Source organism: Centrocercus urophasianus, unplaced genomic scaffold (genome assembly GCF_019232065.1).
Source record: "Centrocercus urophasianus isolate 14NV4802_14NV808 unplaced genomic scaffold, USGS_Curo_1.0 seq_10, whole genome shotgun sequence".
Classification (NCBI taxonomy): domain Eukaryota; kingdom Metazoa; phylum Chordata; class Aves; order Galliformes; family Phasianidae; genus Centrocercus; species Centrocercus urophasianus.
The window spans coordinates 95,616,482-95,644,165 of NW_024884142.1; the positions used below are offsets into that span (position 1 = coordinate 95,616,482).

Genomic DNA, 27,684 nt, shown 5'->3' on the forward strand with positions numbered 1-27,684 from the left:
AGGACTCAGGACCGCTCCGCCTCGGAGGGCTCCCCATCCCGAGGGGCGCACGGCCCTCCCGCCGCCCCCTCCCCGCCACGGCCTCCCCCGGCCCGGCGCCGCCCCCCGGCCGCCCCTTCTCCCCGCGGCTCCTCCTCGGCGGGGCTGAGACCCCGCGGGGCCGGGGCTGCGGCCGCCCCTCCCGCCCCCCGCCCGCCCGGCCGCGCCGCGCCGCGGGGCAGAGCTGCGGAGCGGAGGAAGCCGCGGCATCCCCGCCCTGCCCGGCTCCCCGCAGGCCAGGGGCTGGGCTCTCCCCGCTCCCCGCCGGGCGAGGCAGCGCCGGCCACCTCCCCTTCTGCTCTTCCTCCTCCTCCTCCTCCTCTCTGCCTTCCTACTTCTGCGCCGGCACCTCTCCGGCTCCGCCGCTGCCCCCCGAGCCGCCGGACTTCCCCCGGAGCCCAGCCCTACCCCGTCGCCCCCTCCCCGTCCCCGGCGCCGCCGCCGCTCGCACAAGATGGCGGGGACCGTGGCCGAGCGGGACGCGCTGGTGAGTGCCGCCGCGGTGCGGGGCTGGGGGAGCGGCGGGCACCTGCGGCGCGGAGGCGGGTGCTGCCGCTGCGGTGCTGCTGCCGTGCTGCTGCCAGGGGCGCTCACCTGCGGAGGGGAGAGGCGGGGGGCCGGGAGGGGCCCTGCTGCCTCTGCCTGCCTCAGCGCTCTGCTTTCTACCTGCAGAAAATAGAGGACGGGCATTTAAACAACTCCCTGGGATCCCCGGTTCAGGCTGATGTGTACTTCCCTCGGCTGGTAATTTTTTTTTTCTTGCTGCTTTCATTTTTGGACTGCTTTTAGCAACCTCCCCCATTCCCACCTTCCCCCCACCCCCAAACCCTCCCTCGTTCGGCTGCACAACCGAGTGACCCGCCGCCCCTCTCCTTGGCAGATCGTCCCCTTCTGTGGACACATCAAAGGAGGGATGCGGCCGGGGAAGAAGATCCTGGTGATGGGCATCGTGGACCTCAACCCCGAGAGGTGAAACCCGCCGGGCCCGGCCGGGGGGGGTGGGAGCCCACCCGCACGCACATGCACACACACGGTCTCTCCTTTCTACAGAAGGATTATTTTTATCGCTTTAAATATAGCGTGCTGGTTTCTCCTTTGACCCATAGAGGGGGTATTTCTTTACCGGATCCCGTTTCCCAGCATTTCGCTTGAAGGAAAGGACTCGCGCTGGATCACATACGCACATATACATGCGGCACACGCACCTAGCTGTGTGCTGTAGCCGTGTCCTTTGCCCTGCGCAGCTCTTTGGGCATTCCCTGCATGAGCTCTGTGCTGCTGACGGTTTCAGTGCGCTGAGAAACCAGCTGCGCTTGGGGTTTGCGTGCTGGTGTTCTGGCTGAATGAAAGCGGTTGTGTTTGCATTGCAGCTTTGGCATCAGCCTGACCTGTGGGGAGTCGGAGGATCCTCCTGCGGATGTGGCCATCGAGCTGAAAGCTGTATTCACAGACAGGCAGTTCATCAGAAACTCGTGTGTAGCTGGAGAATGGGGAGAAGAGCAGTCGTCTATTCCTTACTTCCCATTTATACCTGACCAGCCTTTTCGGGTGAGTGCATGCCATCTCTGTTAGCATCTCCACACTTGCTTTTGGCTGCGGTGCTGATAGCCGAGTTGCTGCCATGGATCACACGCTGTGTTGTGCAGAGCCTGCTTCTGTGCTGCCTTACACCTGCAGGCAGTTCCGATGGGGCCGTAAACACATCACAGGGTGTTATGACAAGTCGGAGGTTGTAATGCTGTGTGATGAAGCGTGCTTCCTGAGCTTAGTTTTATAGCTATAAATTAAAAAGTACCTCTATGTTATTACTGCATTTCAAGTTATTACTGGAGAATGTAAATACTCTGTGGGACTGCCGTGGGTTTGGATGATTTCTATAATGGATGTAGTGTTTGCAGTTTAGCGCAGTTAATGAGGATCTTGTTCATCCTTTTCCTCCAGGGATGTTATGCAGAGGCTGGCCGTAGCCCTTTGTGTCAGCAGATTAAATAGCTGAGCGATAGTGGTATTCTTCTCTGAACCCTGGGATTAAGTCTCCTGCCAAATTTAAGCCTACAGTCACTTGGAAATAGCATGCGTGGAAATCTCGTGTGCACGGGATGGACTGGGTTGACCTAGAAGCAGATTCCCATCTGTGGTGTTTATGGCTATGTGAAGATCTCTTTGCTAATCAGGACTAACAAAGTATGCAGCTGCAGAGGGCTGCTTCTCTCTTAGCAGTTTGACTACGTGAGAAAAAGGACTGCACGCCTTCTCTGTGCGGCTGACCCAGAAAAACCCTCCCGCTCCCCCCCACCCCTCTTATGAAACCTTGCTGGCCCCTTTGCTTAGTGCCACCATTCTGACCAGCTGCCAAACTCTCGTAATCCTTCTTCTCCCCAAGATAATCTCCCCCAACCCCAAAAGCTCACCGTCTCTCCAGAGGCTTGGGCTTTCAGAGAGTGTTTATGACAGGTTTTGCTGCCTATTGGTTGCGCTCTACTTGCTTCTACGATCTCCCCCGTCACAGCTGGCAACACCCTTTGGTGCACGTGGGAAATGCGCTTAGCAGGGCGTGGAGCCTTGGTCCTGCTTTGGCTATGAGGGATGGGCTGCCTGCTGCCATGGGAGTGACTGGGCACTGACAGGGCAGACAAATTGCCCTGAGTATGTTCTGCAGGTGTCCCACTGATGACAGTTGGCACCAGCAGACAGCAGTATTTTTCATTTAGTGTGAGATACTGTAGGAGTTCTTCATATATTTTTTTTCTTCCTTCTTATTTTTCCAAATGGAATTTGGGCTCCCAGTTACTTTGCATCTTTGATGGTCTCCTCAGTGACTAAGTTAAACAGGAGTATTTAAGTGCTCTTGCCAATTACCTGTGATCCTGTTCAATTATCATTTTGGTATGGCCCAGGGTGGATTGTAAGCAGCGTTGAGGCTAACCGTATCTTTTACATAACAAGGCCTGGGGCTGGATGCACCTGCAGTGACACCAGAGCTGCGCAACAGCACGAGTGCTTCCCTGCTAACGTGGTGCACTACCAGGTTCCCATGGGCAGTGTGCTTCTACTGCCCCAGTATGACATGCCCTGAGTCAGATGTGCTTAGACTTGCTCAGTTTATCACTCACTTCTCTCCACACTACCAGCCTCAGAAATAACCTGGGTTTTACACATGGCTTCCCTGCAGATTTTCTTCTCAGCCTCTCTGGACCTGGAGAAAAAGCCCATAGAAAAAGCATGTTTGGTGCCTTCATGTCTTTTCTTCTTGATGGGGCAGCTCTATCAAAGCTTATCTGCAAGGCATCAAGCCACCTTTAACATCAGGAATCTCTGGCCTTATCCAGAATGAGTGGTCTAGTTCTTCTCCTTGTGGCTTTTCCAGATTATTTCTCCAGGGCTGCAGGATGAGAGATGAGCTTTATCCTTCCCTGGTGCAGTCTGTGCTTCTGGTGGCTGTCTGACTGTAATCAAGCTATCCTGTGCTACGTCTCCCTCACTGCAGCCCCTCATCCAACAGGCAGTTGGACTGTGTGCAGTCACCACAGCAAAAGCTTTTTAGTTGCACAGCAGCTGTGTATGTGCAGTTCTGGTGTGTGGGAGGGGAGGGCAAACCTATCCCTCTCATGTTTGCTTTCTTCCACTGAATTAATGGCAGTGTGGAAAACATTGCAGAGGAAACTGCCCCCTCATTCTGCAGGGGGAAAAAAAACATCTGTAGCAAGGAATGCAAGATTTGGGTTGGATATACCTTTAATTAGCAGTTTGCTTCTGGCATTATTCACAGAGAGAAAACCTCCATGGTGCCAGCAGGACCATAATCTGCAGAGTTGTGCATCAGGGTTTGGGGCTTCTCCCCACCGTGACAGTGTGAGACTGGATTAACATCTCTGAGAAGTGAGAGCAGATCCCTTGTAGTGGAACTGGGGTCGTGGGGGCAAAGTGGGCTCAGCTTTCTCTGTGACATGGCGTGCAAGTAGCAAGATGTGTAGCCATACCAGTGCTGCTGAAAGGTGCTCTTTGCATCCTGTGAAAGATCTTCCCAGTTATGTTGTGAACATGGTTCATCATTTTATTTTTTACAGGTTGAGATACTTTGTGAGCATCCCCGTTTTAGAATATTTGTGGATGGACATCAGCTCTTTGATTTTTACCACCGTATTGAAACACTGTCAGCAATTGACACGATAAAGATAAATGGAGATCTTCAGCTTACAAAACTTGGCTGAACTTGTTAGAACTGTAGATTCCAAACCGGCTCAGGTGCCATCGTCTGTGTGGAGAAGTGACAGCCGGCTCTGGACACAACCATAGTAGGAAGGCTGTTCCTTCTCTGTGTGCAGTTCTTCACGCCTGTGCCGATGAACTGGGCTGTTGTCTAATTTAATGAAGAACACTGATGGTTAATAGACATCGAGCCATTTTTCTTTGATCAAAATAGCCCACTTGTGCTGGATAATCAATGGAATGGATTCGGAAAGACTTGCAGTCTTGTTTCAAATCTCACAGAAAGGCGATTTCTGAAACACAGCACTAAAACCAGTTACTGCACAGCAGTAACAACAACAAAAAAAGGTTTTTCTTTTGCAAATATTGTTTCTGCACTGAAGTGGAGTAGTGTAGCACAACGTAGGGCCACATGTTGACGTCCTTACCCGGGGCCTGAGCCTGGTTCCACGGAAATCAATGGCAAATCTGCTATTCACTTTATCGGGGTACAATCAAACTGTTTAGTCCTTAGTCAAGCACAACTCCCATTGATTTCTATGGGATTTTTGCACATGCCCAGGGGCGAGATCTGCTGCTGGTGTTGATCAGCTAACCTCCATGGCTTGCAGTGGCATCCTGCTGATTGCTCCCAGCTGCTGATTTTGTCCAAGGACTGTGCAAAAAACTGAATGAGGGTATGAGGACACTAGCCTGTATATTTTAGTCAGGGTATTTGCATAGAATGTAGATTGTTACAAGTTTTTGCACAATGTACTGTTAATACAATTTTTAAAGCTTATCTGTAGTTTATTTATTTATACTCATTGTATGTATTAGTAAAAACGAACAATCTTACTGATCGCTAAGAACAGCAAAGTGTAAACATTTTGAATGTACAAAATGTCTTGGGTTCTTTGGGTAAGCTCTACATATCGTTCTGGAAAATTCATGTTTGGTATTGAACATTGAGTTACATTTTAACGGAGCCCTCTGGGCCCTGGGAAAATGTGGGCATGGTACATGGTGGGAGCTTTTTGCATATACTCACTAAACTGTTTTTCAGGGCTTACTAACTTTGCTGTGCAGGATAGGTTTGAGTTAAAGTCAATCTGTTTTTAAAAATTAAACAGCAAATTTGTAGCTGTGCTTTTATAACTTGAGAAGAAGTAAAATTTGGCAGTCTCTTAGCAAGAGAACTAGCCTCTTTCCAGGGGAGATGGGAGATTTTTTTTGCACTCGTTTGAGAACATATTCGGCCTTTGATATGACAATTAAAACTTGTCTAGACAGCCAAGTTATTAATGCTTGAAAATCATCTACTGCACATGAATAATAACTTTTCAAGTAGCTTTTTAACTAGTAGGTATAGCTGTATAAACAGAGTCATTGTGCTACACTATAAATGAACACAACCACTTTTCTTGACTTCTTTAGGAGTAAAAGCTCTTTTTCCTTGGCTGCTCACAGTAGACCACGGCAAGTCTTTCTGAGTAGTTATAATCATGATATAAACATATATTTAGGCAATTTTGAAGACATGTGATGTAGGGACACAGAATATAAAAGCATCATTTGTAGCACAGTATTAAAAAAAAAAAAGAGAGAAAAAATAATCTCACAAACAGAGCTATATTAAGCTTGCAATAAAGAAGTGTTTCAAAGCAACCAGAACTGGAATATCCAAAGTGAAGGGTAGAATGCCAGTTGCAAAGCCTCATTTTGTGCTAATTTGGCCTGCAGTTAAGAAGCCTTAGACTGCAAGCTGAAATTCCAGCTATGGCTTTAGTCCAAAGGCTGCTGAGGTCAACCAGAGTCCTCTGAGCACAAAGGCATAGAAGCCTGAGTCTTCCTTCACTCAAGTGCAGATCTCTCTGTGAAGCCAGGGGGTGCTGCTGTGAATGAGGTAAGAATTGGGCTCCCACCTACAAAATGAGTGAATAATGGAAATTTTAGCCTTAAGATTGAAGCCCCCTGACTTTTTTTCCTTTTTCAAAATTAAGTGAAAACCTGTTGTTTTCCAGATGGTCTTTTTATCTGGTGTATGGCTTCTAAGTTGTACATCAGAGTCTGTTTGTACTCCGGATTGAACCTCAATATGAAATGTTCCTGTCTTGCTCTGTTTTTACTCTTCTCCATGATTCACGATGACTGTGTCATTTTTCATCGTATAAAGAATGCTGACAGTGTTTTGGTACAAAATATATTCTTAAAAATGGTGATAATAAAAATCCAAGGGAAAGGTGCTTCCACATGAGCTGTTCGGATTTTTCTCCAGCTTTGGAACAGTCTGTAGCTCCAAAGCAGATGCAAGCAGAAAATGAATTCTGTTTGGAGAGATGTTTGATGCCCACCCTGTCTAGTGCTTTCTCTAACTATACATGTGAAGCCATGTTTTGTGATGCAGAGCCATTGCCTGAGGCTGTCCTGCTACTCCAGAGGGCCACACAGTAGGAGGCTGGAAAGAGCAGCACTGTGACCCTGCAGTAGCACAAAACCCAAAAAGATCTGACAGCACAAGGCCAATAGAGATTCCTGCTCCATGCCTTTGCTGTAGCCCAGAATAAGGGGGTTTGGCTGACTTGAATTTTCAGCCACTTGAGACTCCAGGTAGCTGCAGTAGCTTAGTGCAGCCCTCAGATTTTTCATGACCTGTACGGTCTTGGCGCAGCTCAGAGTGTAGGCCGAGGATGCTGAGATGAACTCTACAGAGGTCTCTGTCAGCAGCAAAGACCTGGTGATAACCATCCTGCCTACTTTCCCACCTGCTGTACCAGGCACACTAGTTGGTTCCTGCTCCAGTAGTCATCTGGCTCAGCAAAATGCTATTTGGAACCTCATTCTTGTTTTGCCTAACTCAACTGACTGTGGCACTCACCACCTGCTTCTGCCCCGTCGTGGTTTCTGAGCAGGGCTTAGAGGCAAAAAGAGCTGTAAATCCACTTTCGCTGGGCCGTGGTTTGGCTGAGAGCTCAAGAAAGGGCAGAAAGTCACATTTAGAGTTTCCACATCTATTTGTGTGTTTAACAGAATGTTGGAAGCCTTTTTCTTTTGCTCTTGGGCAGTACCAGGAAGGATGATGGCTGTGTAACCAAGGGCTGTCCCACGTGTGCTTGGTTTACTTGGCTAACTGCATTCAGAAGCTGGTGCAGTGCAGGTCAGAGAAAACTTGGGCCTTAAATGTTTCTGTTCAGTTAGACTTTGAGCTAAACCCAAATGTTTAAGATGGGAGACTGCTGTAAAATTTATGTCTGGATTCTGTCTCCAGAATTTAGGGATTACACACGTTCGTTTGGGGTATAAGCCCTACTAGACATGAAATCAGACTGTTTCCAAACTGGGACAGTCATTGGGTTTTCAAAATGCTTTTCAGTAGGCAGTAGTAGTCTGTGAACTACTTGGAAGCTGCAGTTCCTCAGGAGCAAGTGTGTGTGTTAGCCCACTTTTGAGATCTTCTGCTAGGATCTATGAGCTAAATATTTCCGCAGTTTCCTCTAAATGAGGAAATTATTTCTGAAATGAAAGAAGTCTTGAATGGGTAAAAGGTTTGGAGTGTAATCCCTCAACTTAGCATAGCTTTATTATTTTTTCCAAAAAGGAAAAAAACAAAAAAAATACCAAAAATATCCATCCCTGAATTACACAGTTAAATTTGGAATTGGCTGTGATAAAGCTGATGGTTTTTTCTTCCTCTCCTCTCCTCTCCTCTCCTCTCCTCTCTTCTCATTTCCTCAAGAAATATGAGTTTGACTACTCAGAAAGAGCCTTGAAATATGCTGGGTGATGTGAGGCAGTCTGTCTAAACATATTTCACATAAATGCTTTTTCACAGTCAAGTTGTAAAACTGTTACAAAACACCTTCTTTTCGTGGCACAACTAGAAATGGTTGCCCCACCTTGAAAGAACATTTTGTCCTAAATATTCATGTGTTGTCTCTGTGAACTTGCACTAACATATATTATATTCTCCCTCCCCTCCTTGACTAGCTTGAGAAAAAATAGGCGTAATATTGCTAAACCGGTTGAATGTAACATCTGCTTGAGGCACAGCATCTTTCTCAAGGGCTGTTTTGAGTAAACAGCCTGAAAACCAAAGAGAGAGCCTGATTCACCATAATGCTGTGCCAGCTTTCCACCCTTGTCACTCTCCTGAAGTGAGGCTGAGACTGAAACCCTGAGATTTTCATGTGAGAGAGCAGCACTGAGATTTTATCTTCTGGATTTAAAAACATTCACTATGGAGGAAATGAGAACAGAGTAGCCACAGCACTTCCAAGCTTGCTACTGGTGGTGTTGTAGCATGATGTACTGTAGTCCTAATGGAACATGAGTTTAGAGAGAGGTAGTGGGCATTTCAGAGGCCACCAAGGGCCCAGTTCTGCAGAGCCAGTAGTGGAGGCTCTGAGCAGCCTTCCAGCACCCTAGAATGGAGATGACAGTGTGAGCAGGCAGAGTCAAGCTGAGGGCTGACCTAAATGCTCACCATGACAAGCACAGAAGTTTCAAAGAAAAGCTTTTTATATGTCTACCAAAGTCTAGGACTATGTAGAGTAGTGCTGAAATCTATGGTCATTCTAGGCTTTGTTCTGATTTTCTCACATGGATCAGAAAATGTACAGGTAAAAGTTGCTGTGGGTTAAAATGAAGGCCAACCCAAATGGGGAGAAAAAATGAGCTACTGACGCTTTATCTGGCTTTGATACACCCTCCCAGCTCCTCCCAGCAATCACTGCTGTTACAAATATGCACAATTACTATAACAAGGAGATTCAGCAGCATGTGCAAGATCAAAATAATAAACTCATGCTTTGCCGTGGGACTTCCTTAGCTTCTGTTGCTAGGCCTTTCCATCTGTCTGTCAAGAAATAGCTAAATCCTGCTGCCTTTAATGTTCATGGCAAAACGCCTTTTGACTTCCATGAGAATATGTCTGTAAGAAAAGGGGTAATTCCAGCCCTCTCAGCTGGGGAATACTCTAACAATCTGTTCTTTCCTTTTCCTGAATTTAAGCATCAATAGAGGACTATTTCTGTCTGCGTTATTTGCTCGAGTAGAATCAATAGAAAGCACGGTCTCTCCCAGCTGCAGAAACACTGGCTTCGCAGTTGGCTGATGAAATGTTTTATGTTCATTATCTTCTGATTTTAAAAAGTGAGGATGTGCACGAAATGACGTGGCAATAATGTAATGTGTACCGTTCACCACAGATCTATTTTTATGTGTTGTGCCAATTTCATAATGAACTTTTAATAACAATAAAATGTAAAATCTTCACTGCGGTTTTATTTGGTCTTTTATAACAATTGTTAATACTTGTTACACGCCCAATTTACCCCTTTGCCTTCTGAGTGTTTTTCAGACATAGCTAATTCTTCCTCTAATAAAGCTGTAGTGTGGCAGTTTGGAATTAGAAGTGTTTCTTTGGTAGCAGGTTGTGTAAAACTCCTTCAAAATTTAAACAGTCTATATAATCAAATAACTATTTTAGAGGAAAGAATAACTTGCTTACTCATGCCAAATACTCACTGACATCACTGGGCAGTGTAAACTGCAGGAGTTAACAGGCATGTCTCAGAACAGGACAGGACATGAGACTCAGACAGCTGATGACTTTTGATGGCATAAAAGCCTCTCTCTGCAGCATAACTGCAGACAAGATTTGTGGATATGTGGTGAGCAAAACCACAACATCAGCTCCAGAAAGGTGGTATTATGGGATCCAGTGTTTCACTTGTTGATGTGATCCTAGATGAAGCTCACGTTAAAATCATTAAGTGCAAGAGGAAGCTTCAAGGTCTCAGCTTCTTCAAGTTAAAGCTTTTGGGAAAACTAGAATCATCCAAGGGAAAGATTATGCCCTCCATCAAGTTGTGACTGTAAGAAATAAGCTAGATTTCTGAGAGAGACCTCAATATCCAAAGAGCACTGAAGTAGCAGATGAGCAACATTTGACCACCACCAGCTGCATTTTTTTTTCCCAATAAAATGATAAGGAATCAGATGTTCGCCAAGAACTTGGATCTGTGGCCATCCTTGCTCACAGGCAGCCTGATATTGGTCCTTTGTTGCTACACACAATCCTAAAAAGAGGTATGTTAAGAACTCTAGAGAATACAATATTCAAATAGTATTAAATACAAACCAGAAATAAGGGGAACAGACAGAAATACAACGGGCAGAAATCTGTATGGCATCAAAAAGGAACACTGACTTGGTTCTGAGCCAGCAGGAATTTCCCAGTAACCATAATGAATTTAAGACAAGATTTTACATTAGCAAGTGTCTCCAGTAGCTCCACTATAGTCTCAGACTTCATCTTTCCTTCACAGGAGTGGGGGTGGCAATGCTGCAAATACCTACATTCACCTTGCCTTTCCTCAGACCCCCTCTGAGTCAGGAGTCTTGGCAGGATCTGTGCTCTATGACCCCAGCCAGCCCATGGCAGGGGAGTTGGAACTGGGTAGGTTTTAATGTCCCTTCCAACCCATGACTTTCTATGATGATTCTATGTCCCAAAGAGTTCTGGTATAGGCTGAGTGTGAGCCCCAAGCCTCCACTGCTACATAAGTTCACACCCATTTGATACCTTAAGGCATGGGTATGTTAGAAAGGCCTCTGCACAAGATTCGGAGACTTGGCAGAGCACCCACCTCGTGTAAAGGCAGCATTGAGTCCCTGCCAGACAGCAGAACAGCAGCAAAGTGTCTGGGCGAATTTCCAAAAGGGGTGTACATATACCAATGTCACCACTTGCATTGGCTAACCCTTACAGAGACCCTTGAAAAGCTCTCTCCTTGATCTGTAATACTGAGTAAACTCCAGGCATGAGCTCTGAGTACCTGTTGCAACAAATGCCATGGGCACTTCTCTCCCATTCAGATCTGCACTGTGTATAAATCACAATTGGGCCTTATTTTGGTGGAGTGTTTCTGATCTTGAAGCCAAGTCAATTTGTGCTGAGGGATTTACTCACAGGAATACCACAAATACAACTCTGCTAGCACTGCAGTGTATCTTATTTTTAAATGATGACATTCACCATTCTTCTAAGAATAGAGACTGGCTCCAAATCATCTCGCCAGCTTCAGCATTCTCCAAGGGTTACGTATTTCTCATCCTGTTCAGGTTTTAAAGCTTCAATTTCCACACTGCTGCCTTCCTAGACCAGGGCTGTGATGCAAGATAGGCCATTTTGTGAAAAACACTGAGAAGGATGTGTCTTTCAGCAGCTCTCTATGCAGCCAGCTGCAGGAGATGCACAAGTCAGCCTTGGCCCTCTGAAGAGATGGTGAAACAGAGCTGTGTTGATACGTGGCTTGCAGAACAGGGCTTCCTCATGACTCAGAAAGATATGAACAAAAGCCAGATAAATTTAGAAAAAACATCACAGAAGCAGAAGAGCAAAGAGGAGGATTTTAGCACTAAACAATCTGATATTAACAGCAGAGAGATTCTCCCTTGGTGCTCCAGAGGCTGTGGGCTGGTGTAGCTCCAACTGAGCAGAGCCAAAGCTCCGTGCAGTGGAGCAGGCTGCCACCAAGTGCTGATGGAGATACCAGAAGTTTTTGAGATGTGCTTTGTCTGGCCCCCAAAGCCCTTGTGTAGGGAAAAAAAAGCCAATGCTGACAGTACTGTTATGTATGACAAGCTAGAATAGCTGTTCTAGACTGGAGACTGGAGAGGCAAAGAGGATTCTTTCTTGGCTGCTCTCTCAGAAATTTTGTTTAATGGGAAAAATAATCACTTTCTAGAAAAGAGTCAGACCAGAACTAAGGATAGAATATGGTTATTGGTAGAAGAAACATTCTTTGGTAAGTAGTAGATTAGTTACAATCTCCTGAGGAAAACAAAATATTTGAATTTAAAAGTAGAAGGGACACATCAACAACAACATAATTCCTTTCATGCTCCAGCTTTATAAGAAAGACACAAAGAGCTTCAACAACTAAAATACAGACCCTGAGGGGCAAAGCTGGGAGAAACTCTGGATTACTGAATGGATGTAGAACACAGCTTCCACATCCATTCCCCATCATTTTCACTGCCTTTTCTCAGAGGTGGCAGTTCCACTCCGTGAGAACCATTGCTGGAAACCTCACAGCCATAGCATAGGACTGCAGATCCTTACTGCACAGTTTTATGCATCCTTTACAGACACCAATGTGTTTATTTAGCAACACTGACTGAAGAACTTCAAAGAGCTGACAGACTTGACAATTCACATTAATTCCTGAATGCTCCTTGCCATTTCTAGTATTACTGCTGTCATTCTCTCGGCACGGAGACTTAACAGACTTCCTCAGAGATCAGTGCTGTAACTTGAAATACGTGGATCTGTACATACCTAATGTTACACTGCTTTGATTTCTGGCTACAACAGGGAAGTGTTGCTCCTAGGTCCTCTCTTCACCCATCAGGCAGACACACTCTTTTGTGCCAAATACACAACAGTAAGGTGAATAACGCCATACACAACTTCTGAGATGAGATGGGTTATCCGTAATGCAAAATCTTTCCAAAACTTGGGGTTTTTCTTAATGATAAAGATTGAGTGGCATCATACTATTTTTTGCAGTCTGCACTGCCTCACAGTGCTTTTGCCTGCCATTTAAATAATGCAGAAGAAAAACTGCAACATGATGAAGATCAGGTTTCTTAGCAGGCAGTTGTTCGCTGAACCTTCAGCTCAAAAAATGATGTGCAGACATTTTTCCCTACACAAAACACAGCATCACATCCTGTGATGCAAGCAGGTATTTCTCTTACTGATTCTGGTGGAAGTACACTGATTTATGGCAACTGAGCACCTACTAAAGAATAAACTTGTATAGGATTCCACAATTAACCTGTCTTCTTCAAACGGTGCTCTCAGAAAAGATAACAGGATTCTAATTAGCATGTGCAAAGAGAAGTGCATAATCATTTTAATGCATTGTACAGCTGAAGCTGTGATAATGCAGGCTAAAAGATGATGCTTTTCAGTGAAGGGAATCAGTTGTAATTTTGCTTTTATGTATTGATTACCTTCCTCCTGTCACTGGTAGCTAGGGAACATGACACATTATCTCGTGCTGCATATTGGAGAGCAGAAGAGATTGTATTCTGTATTTTGTATGTTGCATTTTTTAGAAATCGATTCCTACAGTGTGATGGTGCCAACTGGAAGATCATACCTGTGCATATTAATATGTCAGCACATTAATTACTGGATAGTGCCAGCAGTCATTTCACTGTCTGGGGTGGGAGGAAGGGGCAGAAATGAACAGCTCCAAAGTTTAGCAACTGACAAGAGCAATGTTTTTACCTCTAAGAGTATCCTCTGAAAGCTGCATGGCTCATACAGGCTTGTGTGGACAGGAAGCCAGTAAGAAGAAAAACTTCACTTTCCAGGACGAAGAGCTGATGCATTTACAGACCAAAGTGTCCATCTCTCTCCTGCCTTGCCTGGTCCTGTAATGCATGGAATTACATCTCTGTCAGTAAAGAGAACAGATAGTCATCTACAGACATTCTTCAGGGGTTCAGTCCTAAATCTCTGCTGCTGGTGGACAGTGTTTGCAGTGCCAGTGCTACACAACTGCTCACTTAATCCCAATCACCAAATCGAGACTGGGAGGTAATCAGGAGCTGCCTGTGCAAAGTAGGTGTGCAGCAGCATCTGTTAGGAATTTATGTGTCCTGTAAAGCATTTATATGTCTTGTAAAACAGAAGAGATTGTTTAAGACTGTCTTGAAACAATATCAGCTGGGTTAATAGTCCTCTCATCAGGCTCGTTTAGGCAGAACTTGCATAGGACTGACCAAAGTCTGAACGTTTCTAGTAAAAATCAACCCAAGTGTCTCTAAGTAGAGCACAGCCCAGGTTCACTTGCAGAAGAAATAACTAATGCACACTTGAAGCATTCAGCAGTCAATTCAGGTAGGTGACAGAATGCCAGAAATTTCCTTCTACATTCAAATATCCATCCTCTGTTAGTTTTCAGCCACATCACAACCCGTGTCCATAGTCAGGTCATAGACTGTCACACAAATTCAACACAAACAGACCAGGGATCACAGACCATCACAAGAAGACAGTGACTATTCCTCTTGATACAGCTGGTAGCTCAAACAGTTCACAATCATTTGGCTACATTAACTGGAATGAGGATGCTATCACAGAGTTAGAGCACAACTTCTGGCAAACAGATTTTGTTTTCAATTCCTTTTGTAGAGTTGGTTTAAAACCTATTTGGTACTCTTGAATTTTATATATTTATTGTTGTAATAGGACAACAGGTGTTGGGGGCTATGAGATGCTTGGTCTTTTCCAAAACCCTAAGTTGACATATTCTGGTACTGCTCATGAATGGTAATATACTTCATGCAAAGAAAACTCTGCCCAACTAGTGTACTGCCATTCTTCCATCTTTCAATAGGTGGGTGAGTAAACAGAAGACTCTAAGCTACCTTTACAGTACCGTTTAGCTTTCCCTACACTTTCACCATGTTTATTACCACCTTCCTAAAGGTACATAGCTCTTTTCAGCCTAATAACCAAATATCAGACGGGAAATTCTCTAAATTGTTTTAGCATGTTGCTTCAATCCACACTTTGAGAATTAACAGTCACCATATCTCAAGTACATTGTAGGTGGTGGCATATTGCCTAACATCCCGATGTGAATGTGAGATAAAGGCCTATTCCAGGGGGTGTAGTGCAACACAAAACCCAAGTGTACAGACTTTGTAGATCAAGTTTTATCTTAATTTCAAAAAGCCTCTAATTATGCTCAAATATGTTCTTTTAGGCATTCCAACATCTGGCCTTCAGGAAACCCCACAGGTAACTGCAGTCAATGATTCTATGTCATTCTCTCTTTGCAAGGGATTTTAGACACTGAATCTATACAGCCATGGCACCTAACCAAATGGACTTCCACCTCAGGCTGTTTCCATGCTTTTGGCTTCCTCTATGTTCAAGCTGCCTAGCTGTCTTATTTTACCTGCAGTGCTGGAAGGGAGGAAGAAGATTTGGCCTCTAAGAGCATACTGATTCACAAGGAACATGCTGTTCTAGGGAGGGCACAACAGGAAGAAATGTCCTTCATGGCTTTCAGGGTGTTGTCAGCTAGGTTTCAAATATGAGGCCACAGATCTTACTTCCAGAGACTGTCACCCACTTCCAGCACGTAGGAGCTCCACTTGGTTAAGAACTCAAGCAGCTCCAAAGGAAAATTCTGAACATCTCCACAGGTGAACTTCCTTATACGGCCATGAAGCCATGGGTTGTGATGGTTGGCATGCAGATACATATCAGCATGCCAAAACTTCCACAGCAACATGTAACTAGTATACACAAACACAATTACACATACATTTATTGGGAGAAGGTAATAGAATGATTCAAACATGTGTCAACAGCTTCCCAGGGTGAGGATTTAAAAGAGCTATTTGGTGCAATAAAGACTGATGCTTAATACACAGTTTTCCACAGGCTGTTTTTTTGCTTAGGCCAGCTGACTGGCTACATTAGTGGGAAAACTGGAAGCCTTTTAATGGGTGAGTAGTGGCTGAAACTGTGGGGGCATTCACGCCACCTTCTGCAGCATCTAACTTCAGCTGCAGTAAGTGAGTCTGGTCTCTATGGATATCATATACAGGCAGTGGAAAGAGAGGCACTCCTCCAAAGGATGATTTATCAGTGATTATTCCAATGCCCTGAATGGTCTTCCAGAGGATTTAGCTCTAGTGTGTACAAAGGGCCCCTGAAGACGTTTGCCTTCTACCAAACACCCAAGTGTAGATACCTGCCTGATCTCCGTTCATAAGCACACATATCCTGTGTTTGAGGTCTAAAAAAAAAAAAAAAAAAAGATAAGAAAGCAACATAAGACAGGTACAAGACTTCTTCAGCATCTGTTAATAGGAAGGAAACTACCACCCTGAGAGAGAGAACAACAACAAAGGCTTTCAGTGCTGAAGGCAGAGGGGTTTGCATCACCCACACCATAAAGAAGACATTTGCAATTCTGCTTCCAGAGGGGTTCACCTGTCCTGCCAGGCTTAGTAAGAGCTCTAAATAAAAAGCTATAGTGGTGGAGGTGCTTGGGGCAGCATCTGCACTGCATCCCTCTTCAACATCCCATGAGTAATGCAAGCATCTTCTACATGTAGGAATAGGAAGAACGAAACAATCCAACAACTGGGAATGCTAAATAATGCGAAAAGTGCTCTATAAACATGTAACCCTTTTTTGCTTTCGTAACTTTCCATATTGCTTAAAGCAGAATTTCCTACTAGCTAGATCCAAAGTAATTAATGGTTAGCAGAGCTTTCAGAGGCTTTCAACAAGATCCTTCCTGGATTGCCAAAAATAGGTCACAATAAGAAAAAACTGTGTGCCTCTCCTTCCATCGAAAGGAAAATCAGATAAAGCAGAATTGTATTTCAAGAGGGCAGATTTTTGCTCTGATTGAACAGGGAAATTTTTTATCCCAGTCATTTTTGAGTTTTCAGCAGCAGCACCTGCTCAGAAAGGGAGCTATTGAGAAGCCTTTGGCTGATGGGTTGCAAGCAGCACAGGGAATGTCGACGTCGTAGTATTCAGCCCTCATTTCTGGGTGGTCTCCTACTCCTAAACAAGAAGAAAAAAATGTAGAGATCTGGATTCAACCTTCCTGGTGCTTTACTGATGTAAAGGAAGTTACAGTAGCAGACAAATCTGACCTGAACAGTTTGGGATCAGCAGTTTTATACGTAATTTGACTTCTATCACTGCAAAACGTCTGAATGCCAGAGATGGTTGAGTGATCGCTGGCTGCACCAATCTGTAAGTCTGACGGACACGTGTTTTGGAGTGCTTTATCAAAAGGTATGAACTCAAGATATTGAGTGCCCTCCTCCACCTGTGGGAATGAGACAGAAATAATTTGCTTGGCTCAGCCTCAGCTAGCACCAACGCTATGATGTATGTGAACATGCTCACCCTCCCATGAAGTTGCAAACTCTACAAAGGAGAGAGAACGGGCAGACTGCCTGAAAACAGAAAAGGGAACAGGTCCGTGCCGCTACACAGAGATAACAGCCCTCCAGCTGCTTATTCAGCCTCAGTCAGAATACATTCAATTCTGTGAATCTGCCAGCAGCCAGGGAAAAACCATGGGCATGAAAGCCCTTGCTCAGCAGATGCAGGACACATGCTTTTTGTTTTCTAAGACAATATTATTTTTTATATGCAGTCTCAGGCAAACTCAGGAGTCCTGACGTGTCCTTACGCTCTTCAAATTCCTCGTCTGCTCTGCCTAGCTAAAGACTGAGCAAGACTTCAGGATTATCCTGTGAAGGAATTTTATACAAGGGCAGCCCATTAACTTTATGAGACCATATACCAAAAGCCTCAGAGAAAGCAATCTTCATGCAGACAAAAATATTAATCACCACAGAACAGGCATCACATTATTATTACTTTTTTTTTTTTTTTTTTGCCCTTTATGAGAAAAGTGTAAATGCATGCAGGATGCAAACATTTCAGCTTTCACTACTGTTTCTCCATTTTGCCAAAAGAGCAATTTAGTCCACACAGTCCTTCAGGAGATCCCTCCCTTCTAACAATCTTGGCAAAACAGCGGTTCTGTTTCTTCATACTTGAGTGATACCAGTGCAATGGGAAACAGGAACAGCACCGTTGTGCACTGGAGGAGGCCACGTGGTGGTGGTGATGTTTGATTTCTGGGACATGAAATGGTTGGATTCAAAATCAAGGTATTCAATCATCTAGAAAGAACGATGGGAACAAAACAAGTACTCAAAAGCTCACATAAATGCTGTCCATTTCCCATACAGTATCTGCTACAGCTGCAGAGATCATATTCTGTTCTTCACGGGATTCACATTCACTACCAGAATCACTGCCTATGACTCTCAAGGGAAACTTGGAGGCTGCAGTGGAGCCTTACTTTGGGCCTACGCTAGACTGAGGCCCAACACAGCTCTGACCTACTGCCATCTGCCTCCTTGCATCGGTCCCTGTGTAGGAAAAGGTCCAGCCTGTCCCAAGGGCCTGACACTTTCCACACATGAAGCTTTTCCATAGGCAGAATGAGTGCCAAGAAACTGCAGATGTAAATTTGTAATGCTGCTCTGTCTACACAATCAGAAGTGAAAACCTTACCACATACACTGCATGGGGCCCTGAGGCATGCTTGTAGCTGTGTAATGCTGGCATAATGCACAATAACAGGGCAACAATAAGGTGGTAATTGTGAAGGGAGAAAAAACCTATCTGATCCACTCTTAACTGAATTGAAGGCACCACAATAGCTTACATATAACAGAATCTGACTCAGGAGAAACTGGTCCAGCTCTGTAAAAGCAAACCAGCCTTAAAGCAAACCTAAGAATACAGTGACTCCTTGTCAGACTTAGCAGAGGGTTAGTGTCCTGGGCTTTCTAGGTAGCACAAAGGTGTAGTTCTGTCTGCCCTCATCTCTATCAGATTGAGAGGCTCTCCAGAGAAGTGGCTCAGCTATATAAATAGTCAGCCAAAGCCAGAGATGTGCGAGCAACATGGATCTCTCTAATGCATAGCCTGTAGGGTAATTTAAGAGCCGTCATGGCGTAGAACTGCAGAGTGGAAAAATCTTGGTGTAACATGCTGTCAGACCGCATCTGACGATGTTTATATAGAGGAAAAAAGATCAGAAGACTCAAAACTTTGCAGCCAGGAAGCAGACGCCCCATCCACCTTAGAGTGGCTAGCTACAGACAAGAGGTTAACAAGTCAGTTTGTAACAGCTACCCCAGCAGGTTCAGTTTACATGTTCCTCATCCCTACAGCGACCCCGCATAAGGACATCTGATAGCAATTGAGCCACATCAGCACAGCTCAGATTAAATGATCCCAGAAGGTACAAGAGGACGTGCTAGAGGGGGAGCAGTCACGTGCTGAAATGTCTATGTTATTTTTGAACGAAAGCTGGTTTGCATCCTACCACCTCTTCAAACAAGCAAAGGCAGCATCTGACTGGCAGGAGAGCTCTGCTGTACCCCTGAAACTCCTTTCTGCTCCACCACACGAGGAACTAGTTGCTCAAAGAAGTGCAAATGATCTCACAAGATACAACATTTCGTAAGCGAGCTAGACTGCTGAGAAGACAGAAGTTTGACTTTTGGAGATAGCTACATTACTAACAAGGGTCATGCATCTTGGCTTCTCCACAGAGGAGTTTTTATTGGAAATTCCACCCAATATGGAATAAACAGCGAGACGCTGAGATATGCTCTTGCCCAGGGGATTTCTTGGCAAAGGAGACAAGCCCCTCTGCAGCAGAATATGGATAAATATGGATAAAATATGGATTGTAGCCAAATTTGGATATAATTATATCTGCACTGATCATATAACATTCCTCAACTGGGCAACTGGATCAATGCCATTTGCATGCAAACTGATTGTGTGTCGCCATCAGTCTTTCATGTAAATCCACTGAACTGCTGACTTACATCTGACCAAGTAGACAACAAATACCCTGTGGCCTACGTTATAAACAGTTCCATAAATGCAAGAAAATTGAGACAAAATTGCTCCTTTGGAGTATTTCACAATCAGCGTGCACTAGGAAGACAAATTTTGGCTCTTCATGCTGTTTGGAGCCACATTTCCAACTCAGTAGCAGTGGATATGCAGAAGAACAGAGACATGAGAATTCCTCAACATCTACATTGGATACGTCAGATCCCAGTTAGGCCAGATGAAGGCACAGAGCCCAGTCTACTACTCTGAAAATAGCTCTCTTTCGGCTACAGTGGGAATCTAGCCTCTTTCCAACAAAGGATAGACTATATGAATTTATAGAATTATTATGCTTGTTAAAATATTTTAGTTCATTGCTTACAAAATGAAAACCATGAGCCAAATTCACCAGTAACTCAAATCTGTTGGCTACAACAGCATTAGAGAAGGGGTGGCTGAAGCTCATTGCTCTAAGATGCACATACATCTGCCTTGAAATAACGTAGGCTGCACTTAGATTGAGTGTGGTGCAGAGACAAAGGGAAGCACATTCTGGCAAGGATGCCTCCAGAGCACATCAGTGACACCATTTAAGCCTGCTGGGATTGTATTTGTTTACTAGAACCAAGGAGCTAGCTCTGAGAAAGCACCCTTTTCCCAGGGCTGAAATGCAGTTATCATAATTTAAGAGAAAGTTCCTACATAAGCGCCTGGTGAATGTTAAGATGACTCAGGCACTTATTCTCATCTTTCACAGCTCTTCTTGCAGCAAGAGCTGGTACAGCCACTCTCAAGAGGTCTCCCTGTCACCCTGCATATTGAAGGCTGCAGGGGCTGGGCTTCTCATCTCCCGGCTGTTTTTGTGCTTGCCTTTGTCACCGCGCTGTTCCCTTCACACACCAGCTCTCAGTGCACTCTTCTGCCTGTAACTTCCCACAGTCTGCTCCCACTATTGACCTTGTTTGTGCCCTTTTCTTGCCATAGATATGTAGAATTCAATTTCACTTTTTTCTGTTTGTGAAAAAATGATGGGACATCATAGAGATCAACATTCCCCTCTGGGTGAATCTTGTAAGCAATTAATCTCACTACTTAAGGCCACTTGATCTAGAACAAGCTGGAAGAATGACTGCAACACTTGGCTCTTCCCTGCCATGGCACATTATTTTAAGTCACCAGCAAAGAGGGCTTTTTGCAAACACATTCTGCATTGGAGTCATTGAGACACAGGAACCACTTCTGCCTCCATAGAGGAGCAATAAAATCAACTAAGAACATCCTAAACTACCATGACACACCCCAAAGACACATGCTAGGGTCTCAGTCTTGCAGAGCAAGTCTCACTATAACTGCTGGTGCAGCCTAAGGCCCTTATTTGCAGTACTCCAACAAAACTGGGGCAGACAAACTTCTTGTTAGCATTCAAAAGCAGACTGGCTGATTGGAACATGGCATATTCTTTTAGGTTTTGTCTTGCTATTCATTATTTCCCTATGACAAAAATTCTGTCAGTTAGGATCACCTTTCACAAATCTCATGTATTTCTATGTATGAAATTCCCAGCAAACAATCCTGGTATTATGAGATCTGCCCCTGCTACGTGCCAACCTTCCACATGTGTTGGAACTCAATGAACAGCAATCAAAAAAGCAAACCCATTGCATAAAGGTACAAGGATAGAGTTAACATATGTGATACTGGAAACAAACATCAGACTTGAGCTTGACAGCGAGAAAGATTTTGACAAATATTTGGAGGACCTGCTCTTCTTCCATGGAAACTGAATTTTTGAGATGGCAGTTCTGATTAACCCAGAAAAAAACTTGGTCACTTCCATTTTAATAGCTGGAATGTAATTCTGTTTCCACTTACACTAATGGACACAATGGACTTCCAGGGACACAACATTGGTTCATGGAGAAAACTTGTCCAAAGCATCTGAATTTCACTAACTGAATTGATATGCATCTGAAAAGACCTTGTGCAATTACAAAAAGATATTACAGGTGGTCTTATTAAGTACAGGAACAGCAATATGTTTTTTAAAAGCAGCTGCAGAGGTATATTTCAATATTCCTAAATATTTAAGGAAAGGTAAAATGCCTTTGGAAATGAAGAGGTCTGAAAATAGATGTTAAGAGATTATAGGCATGAGTTGCACTACTCCAAACAGCTCAGTGTGCAAGAGAGCACTGTAACAGTGCTCATCACAAACACAGGCTTGGTCATTTGTAGCTTAGAATTTTCTATCAGCTTATCTGTGAGGGAATTTGATGACCCTTCACTCCTGTCATCAGAGAGATGCTAGCACACAAGGAAAGAGGATGGCTATGGAAATCAACTCGCTTTTATCCAATAAATAAATTGAATCACTATAACAGAGTAATGATCTCCAATCATTTTAGCATTTTTTTCAACTTAAATTGTACAAAATTCACAAGCCAGGCCTCTTAAAGACAAAGTACTGCTGTTAAGTGAATAATTTTGAATTCTCTTCTGAGAACTTTGTTTTTTTTCATACTGACTCTCTTCAGAAACCTTAATGAACTGAAACTGAAATGCATAAAAATATGTTTTGCTTGCTTATACTGCTAATGAATTACATATATAACTAGGTAGAGACCAGGTGCATAGTATGACCTCACTAGTATCATTAATTTCTGCTACTTTGAGGATGTAGTGTAAACCATGGCAGGAAGAATGAGGCTGGTTTGACATTCATGAGCTGGTTAATCCACTGGATAGCATTCATGTGGAAAGAACGTGATTCTCAGAGTTCACTGAAGGCTCCAAAACAGCTGAAAACATGATTGAGACCTAGAATTGAGCTCCTTGAGAGACAAAAACAAACAAAACACACACACAAAAAAAAAAACAACACAAAACCCCATACTTCCCAAAACCAGTACTGAGAGTCCTCAATGCTATCGTTGCTCAAAGAAGCCTGAGATAAAAATGAAAGAACCTACAGGCCCTTTGGATATGGGAGATTTCTAAGGCCCACCTGATACAACTGCCATTTCTTCTTCCCCCCCCTCCCCCCCTTCTGTAACTACATAGGGTTCCTTGTATTTAACACATTTAGAATTGTTTAAAGACAATTTTGGGATTTTTAATGGCTTGTGAGCCACAAGAGATCGGTCTGCTAATGTAGCAATGCCGTCTAGCTTTTGTAACTATGACTCCAGTAAAGATAGCTAGGGAGATCTGTGTGATTTGTATGATACAGTAACAAACATGCACTCCAGAGTCTTTGTGTGTTGCATGTAAAGCAACAGTGATATGCTCTGTATTTTATGCCATTAAATCTAGAACAAATGGAGGCAGTCCCTGGCAGATCTGGGAAAACCCAAGGCACCTGTGGAATACCTAAAACAAACGAAATGAGTGCCTAATTATTTTACTTGCCCACAGGTCAATGCTAACAGAATTAGCAGTGATACAAAAGATGCAGGCATTCAAAACGTTCTGAAGAGTCCCTCAGAAATCTCTAAAGAGATTTGAGAAGTATTACAGCCCCAGGAGAAACAGGGATTGCCACACAGGAGTAGTCCTAATAGCTAACTCCCAGCATGGAGAGGCCAGGCTCAGCAAATTCCTTTCACCGTTACAAGAGAGGCAAGACAACACAGAGCAAGAATTGAGACGCTGTCTGAAGTGCAGGGAACATGGATCCTCAAATTCCTTGCTGCACAGCCAGCTCACAGACAAATAGGGTACAGCTGCTGGGCTCTTCACAAGGGGATCCCCATTGTAGTTGAGAGATGCCCTGGGACCAAGAAGTACTACTGGCTTCCTGAATACAGAGAAGAGGCTTGCACTGTCATGTGGAAGAGCCAGGAAATTCGCACTGATTCTGGATGGATCTCGGGGCACCAACCACTGTGTAAGGTAAAAAGCAACAGCTGCACACAGGTCTGTTTCACCACCTTTTGATGCTGAAGGACAGATCAGCAGTGCAGTTCAGTAACAGCTGCTTAGTGCATCCTCATACACAGCTTTGTTTAAGTTAGCTAACAGTGACAGTTTTTCTGTCACTAACTGTTGCCTACACAGAAGCCAGAGGAAAAGACTCATTATTCACTCAGACAGCTTTGATAATATCCACCTTATGAAGCCACAGCCACAAACAATTTTCACGTAAAGCTTTCAAGGCTGATTGGTGAATTCAATCAGACAAGGTCTTTCTTCTTGATAATGTAGTAGCAGTGGTTATTTCAGCTATAAATGCAGCTTTGCTGAATTAAAAGCATTTCACAGCCTATTCAGTTTCAAATCGGGATGGAAAAAAAAAAAATCAAAACATTCTGTGAGGACAAAATGCAATGCCTTCATTTCCTGTTTTCAATCTGCTTGATTTTCTACTTTTTAAAATCATTTCCACAGGAAAAAGATATTAAATGATTTAGCATTATACTAACAATAGCACAGATGAAAGACATTAGTGAAATGAAATCATTCCTGCAGGTGAATAACATTTTAAATTCATTCTGTAGATAACCTCAAATCTTCAAGTGTCTGATTTAATTGTGAATAAAAAAAAAAAATAAAGAAAAAAACCAAGCACCAAATTTTCTCAGGAAACAGAATGTGTGCTTTCTGATCTACAGCACTGCCAGCCTCAGCAAAGAAGGAAGCATGCTGTCTGAAGTTTAAAGACTTGAATAAGTCTTTGATTAGAGCAAGCCGCTTCCCCATACACTAGGCAGTGAAATCAGAAAAAGCTTTCACTGCCAGGAGCCATGTTGTACTGTACATATTTTGCAAATAAGAAAATAATACTAAGTTATAAAAAAAAAAAAAAAAAGACAACACTGCTAGCAAAGCAACATCTTTCAGAAGATACTCTGCACTATACTATGCAAAAGTGGTATAGTGTATACTAAAACCAAAAGACAGTTAGGAATTACATACTAAACTCCAAAATGAAAAATAGAAAGCTACATGATTTCCCAACACTCAATTTTCTTCAGAATTGCTAACAACCGAGTTTTATGAAGAATGTGGCTGCAGATCATAAGTCCTCCCTGTTATCCTCAATTCCCGAACCAGTCTGTTGAACATAATGGTTTCTGGGAGAGTCTTCCTGAATCACTTTGGCGTTCCCAGACTCCCTTTTCCATCTAAGACTTGTAGTAGTGCTGCGCCCTCTGCTGACAGCTTAGGATTCAGCAGCAGCACATGATTAAGCTGCTTTGCTCCTGCTGCTAAGACCAGACCTTGGAGTTAACAAGGTTAGTCCCACCTGACTTAAACCTTCCATTGCACTATGTAAAAGAAGCTTCACATTGAGACGAACATCTCAAGATTACGTTTCCTTTCTATGCTGGAAAAAAATTATATGAAAGACTAAAAAAAAAAAAAAAAAAACCACCAACAACTCTTAAAGTATTTGAAGATTTATAGAACATCACTCAAGACTAACATTCAAATAGCATAGTGTCCATAATCCATATAGTTCTGTAGAGGAAACTTTCTTACGTGGAAAACATGACCTTGAAATTAGTGTTGTAATTAATGGATTTCACTTCATAGCAAACACTTAACATGGCTAATGCTATTATAAAGAGTCAGTCTGCCTTCGTCAGTAAATGTAATCTCCCTCAATCGGCAAAGCTTACGCAGGAGTGACTAAAAAAATCTCACACACCTTGCCAATCATTCACTCTATGCCTAAGTAAAGATCACCTTCACTTTTTCATGTGGAACACTTACCTCTCATCTGATCCTGGGTTCAAGTTAAATGAATTGTACAGAAGCAAAACTGCACACCCATTAAAGCTTCTGATCCTAGGAACTACTGAATACCACCAAGAAACAGAAGGAAGCTTCCCTCTGGTCAAACTGGCAAAGACCATTTGGACAGATTTTCTGCCTTTCCTTGTAGCTTAGGATATGATTCACTTCCTCAAATCATCTGGGAATTTTACTTAACCATTTTCCTTCTATTCTAGGACCTCATTTACTGACACTGCCGATCTTTCTAGTTCTCTTCCTGTCATGCAATTAGGCTTGTGGGTTTGGATTTTTCCACAAAAGGGTTTTACATTTGTTTTAGGGTGCTGGGGCTCAGGTTGCTGTTTAGGTTTTCACAGGGCACAGTGTTTATCTAGTATACTCATTCACACCAGTTGTAGAAGATAATTATAAAATTAACTCCTCTAATTATGTTATTTACAATGTTGCTGTAAAGGTGGTGAACACTCACAGCCAATGGCCACTAACCAAACACAACTGGTATGGAAAACTGAAATATACTTTGGACCCTTGCAACTTAAAGCCTGCTGCCAGATGTGGGAAGAACTGACCTAGTTTATCAGGTGCTTAACAAGCATTCTTCTTCTACAGATTCTTCTCTCCATCCTTACAATTGTATACCACGGTGCTATATATTGGCTGAAGGTCAAAGTTCTTTGACTGCTACACTGCTTACTTCCCAGCTCCCTTGTTGCTTTTTCCTGTCCTGCCAGGTCAGCACAGACTTTACACCGTTTTGGATGCTAAGCTGAAAAAAAGCTGAAAAAAACAGCCACCAGGTGGCAAAATAGAAGTCACACAGCCTCTTTTAACAGTCACCTATGATTGTTTTCAGCTATTGTACCAGGATTCCTAATGCAACTGAAGTAGCGTATTAACAATATAGTTCTCCCATGCTTCTTAGAGGACTCATGTGACTTATTAAATTAGCATATTAATTATAATTACTCTTTGGAGTATTCAAGGCATTTTTATTCACAAACCTATCTCAAACATGAAACATCCTATGTCTAACCCCTTTTTACGCCTCCCTCAGGAAAACTGCCTAAATACATGCTCAAACCTCCATAGGAACAAGTTATATTTATACACTATTTAAATATCATAATCTGTTAGTATGCTTTAACCACTGCAGTGTTCAGTAAATGTAGCAGGCATTACACTTTATTTAAAGCAATATTATTCACTTTAAATACTTGATGCGTTTGCAGTTCTAATGCTTTTTACCAATACCATGTAAACAGGTCATAGAAAACAACAACACACTTGAGGAATAGAAGCATGAATGTATTATTTTTTGTGATTTTACTGAGTGTTTTTGCTGTCAGTGTTCTTTCATCTGTGTGGTCAAACCACTGTCTACTTGGGAGAAAAAAAAAAAGCATATAAAAAAAGTATAAAGAACACAGTATTTCCCTGCATGCTTTATTTATTGTGTTTCTACTACTTTCTACAGAGCTTGCACAACCCACAAGCTAACAAAACCATGAAAACACAAGCTTGAGAAAGCCAGTTCAGCTACAGCATGATTTGGCTGATGTTGCACGTATCCTTGCCACCAGATGTATGCACTTAAGAATCTCATTTTCCAGAAACAAATTTGTACCAACCTACTCTCTGAAGGAGGGAACTCTGGCAGAGCCCGACGCTTAAGAACTGAGGTTTCAGCTGTACGAAGACAGGCCCTGGGGACTCCCCCGGGATCAGGTGGCTTGCAGACTCTGAAGTTCAAGATGTTTACCCTCTGGTTACACAGAGACGTGAAAGATGGAACGGTGATCGCCCCGTCTGTTCCAGAGACGGATTTGAAAACAGGATTGTGGGATCATAAATACAGGATCAGAATGCTTCCCCGTAAACTTCAAAGGAGCAAAATCTTACGATAAACAATTTCCTATGCAAAAAAGCGTTACCCTAGCCCTCAAGAATTAGAAGTCAAACCACCTCATAAGGCGGCACCACCGAGATCCAGTCGAGCTGCCCTCACTCAACATGGCAGCCGTAGCCTCACCTTCCTGCCAGCCGCCTCACCCCTCGTCCAAGATGGCCGACCTACAGCGAGCGAGGCAGTTTGCCATCACTCAAGATGGCGGCTGCTTCCTGTAGCGGGGCAGCCAGTCCCGGCGGCAGCGTTCCTCGCTTATTTATTTCTTCGCGATCTCGCGGCCGTTGCTGGGAGTGACGCCGGTTCCAAGGGCGGTGGCAGC

The 27,684-nt window shown here is 43.6% G+C and overlaps 2 protein-coding genes and 1 long non-coding RNA gene across 3 annotated transcripts in view; 1 reads left to right on the forward strand and 2 right to left on the reverse strand.

Annotated features, from left to right (window-relative positions):
• The window catches only part of LOC122157581, a 32,810-nt gene extending 32,035 nt beyond the window's left edge, over positions 1-775 (reverse strand). The window contains exon 1 of the mRNA XM_042813392.1: positions 634-775. The gene's annotated coding sequence lies outside the window, so the exon portion shown is untranslated. The remainder of the gene's footprint in view (positions 1-633) is intronic.
• LGALSL (galectin like) lies at positions 286-9,501 on the forward strand. The gene is made up of 5 exons (XM_042813407.1): positions 286-526; positions 712-783; positions 920-1,008; positions 1,410-1,587; positions 4,107-9,501. The coding sequence occupies exons 1-5, from the start codon at positions 494-496 to the stop codon at positions 4,248-4,250; spliced, it is 516 nt and encodes a 171-aa protein (XP_042669341.1). The 5' UTR covers positions 286-493; the 3' UTR covers positions 4,251-9,501.
• LOC122157591 lies at positions 3,763-27,671 on the reverse strand. Its single transcript, XR_006167968.1, has 3 exons — positions 27,088-27,671; positions 13,532-13,677; positions 3,763-4,399 (listed from the first exon to the last, which is right to left on the reverse strand). It is a non-coding gene; the product is annotated as an uncharacterized LOC122157591 (long non-coding RNA).
• Positions 27,672-27,684: the final 13 nt, after the last annotated feature.

What these genes read in the sequence shown, in the direction of transcription:
- LGALSL (XM_042813407.1), top strand. Translation starts at nt 494, where the DNA reads ATGGCGGGGACCGTGGCCGAGCGGGACGCGCTG. An exon ending in TGGCCGAGCGGGACGCGCTG is followed by an intron (nt 527 to 711) that starts GTGAGTGCCGCC and finishes TTCTACCTGCAG; the next exon opens with AAAATAGAGGACGGGCATTT. An exon ending in TACCTGACCAGCCTTTTCGG is followed by an intron (nt 1,588 to 4,106) that starts GTGAGTGCATGC and finishes TATTTTTTACAG; the next exon opens with GTTGAGATACTTTGTGAGCA.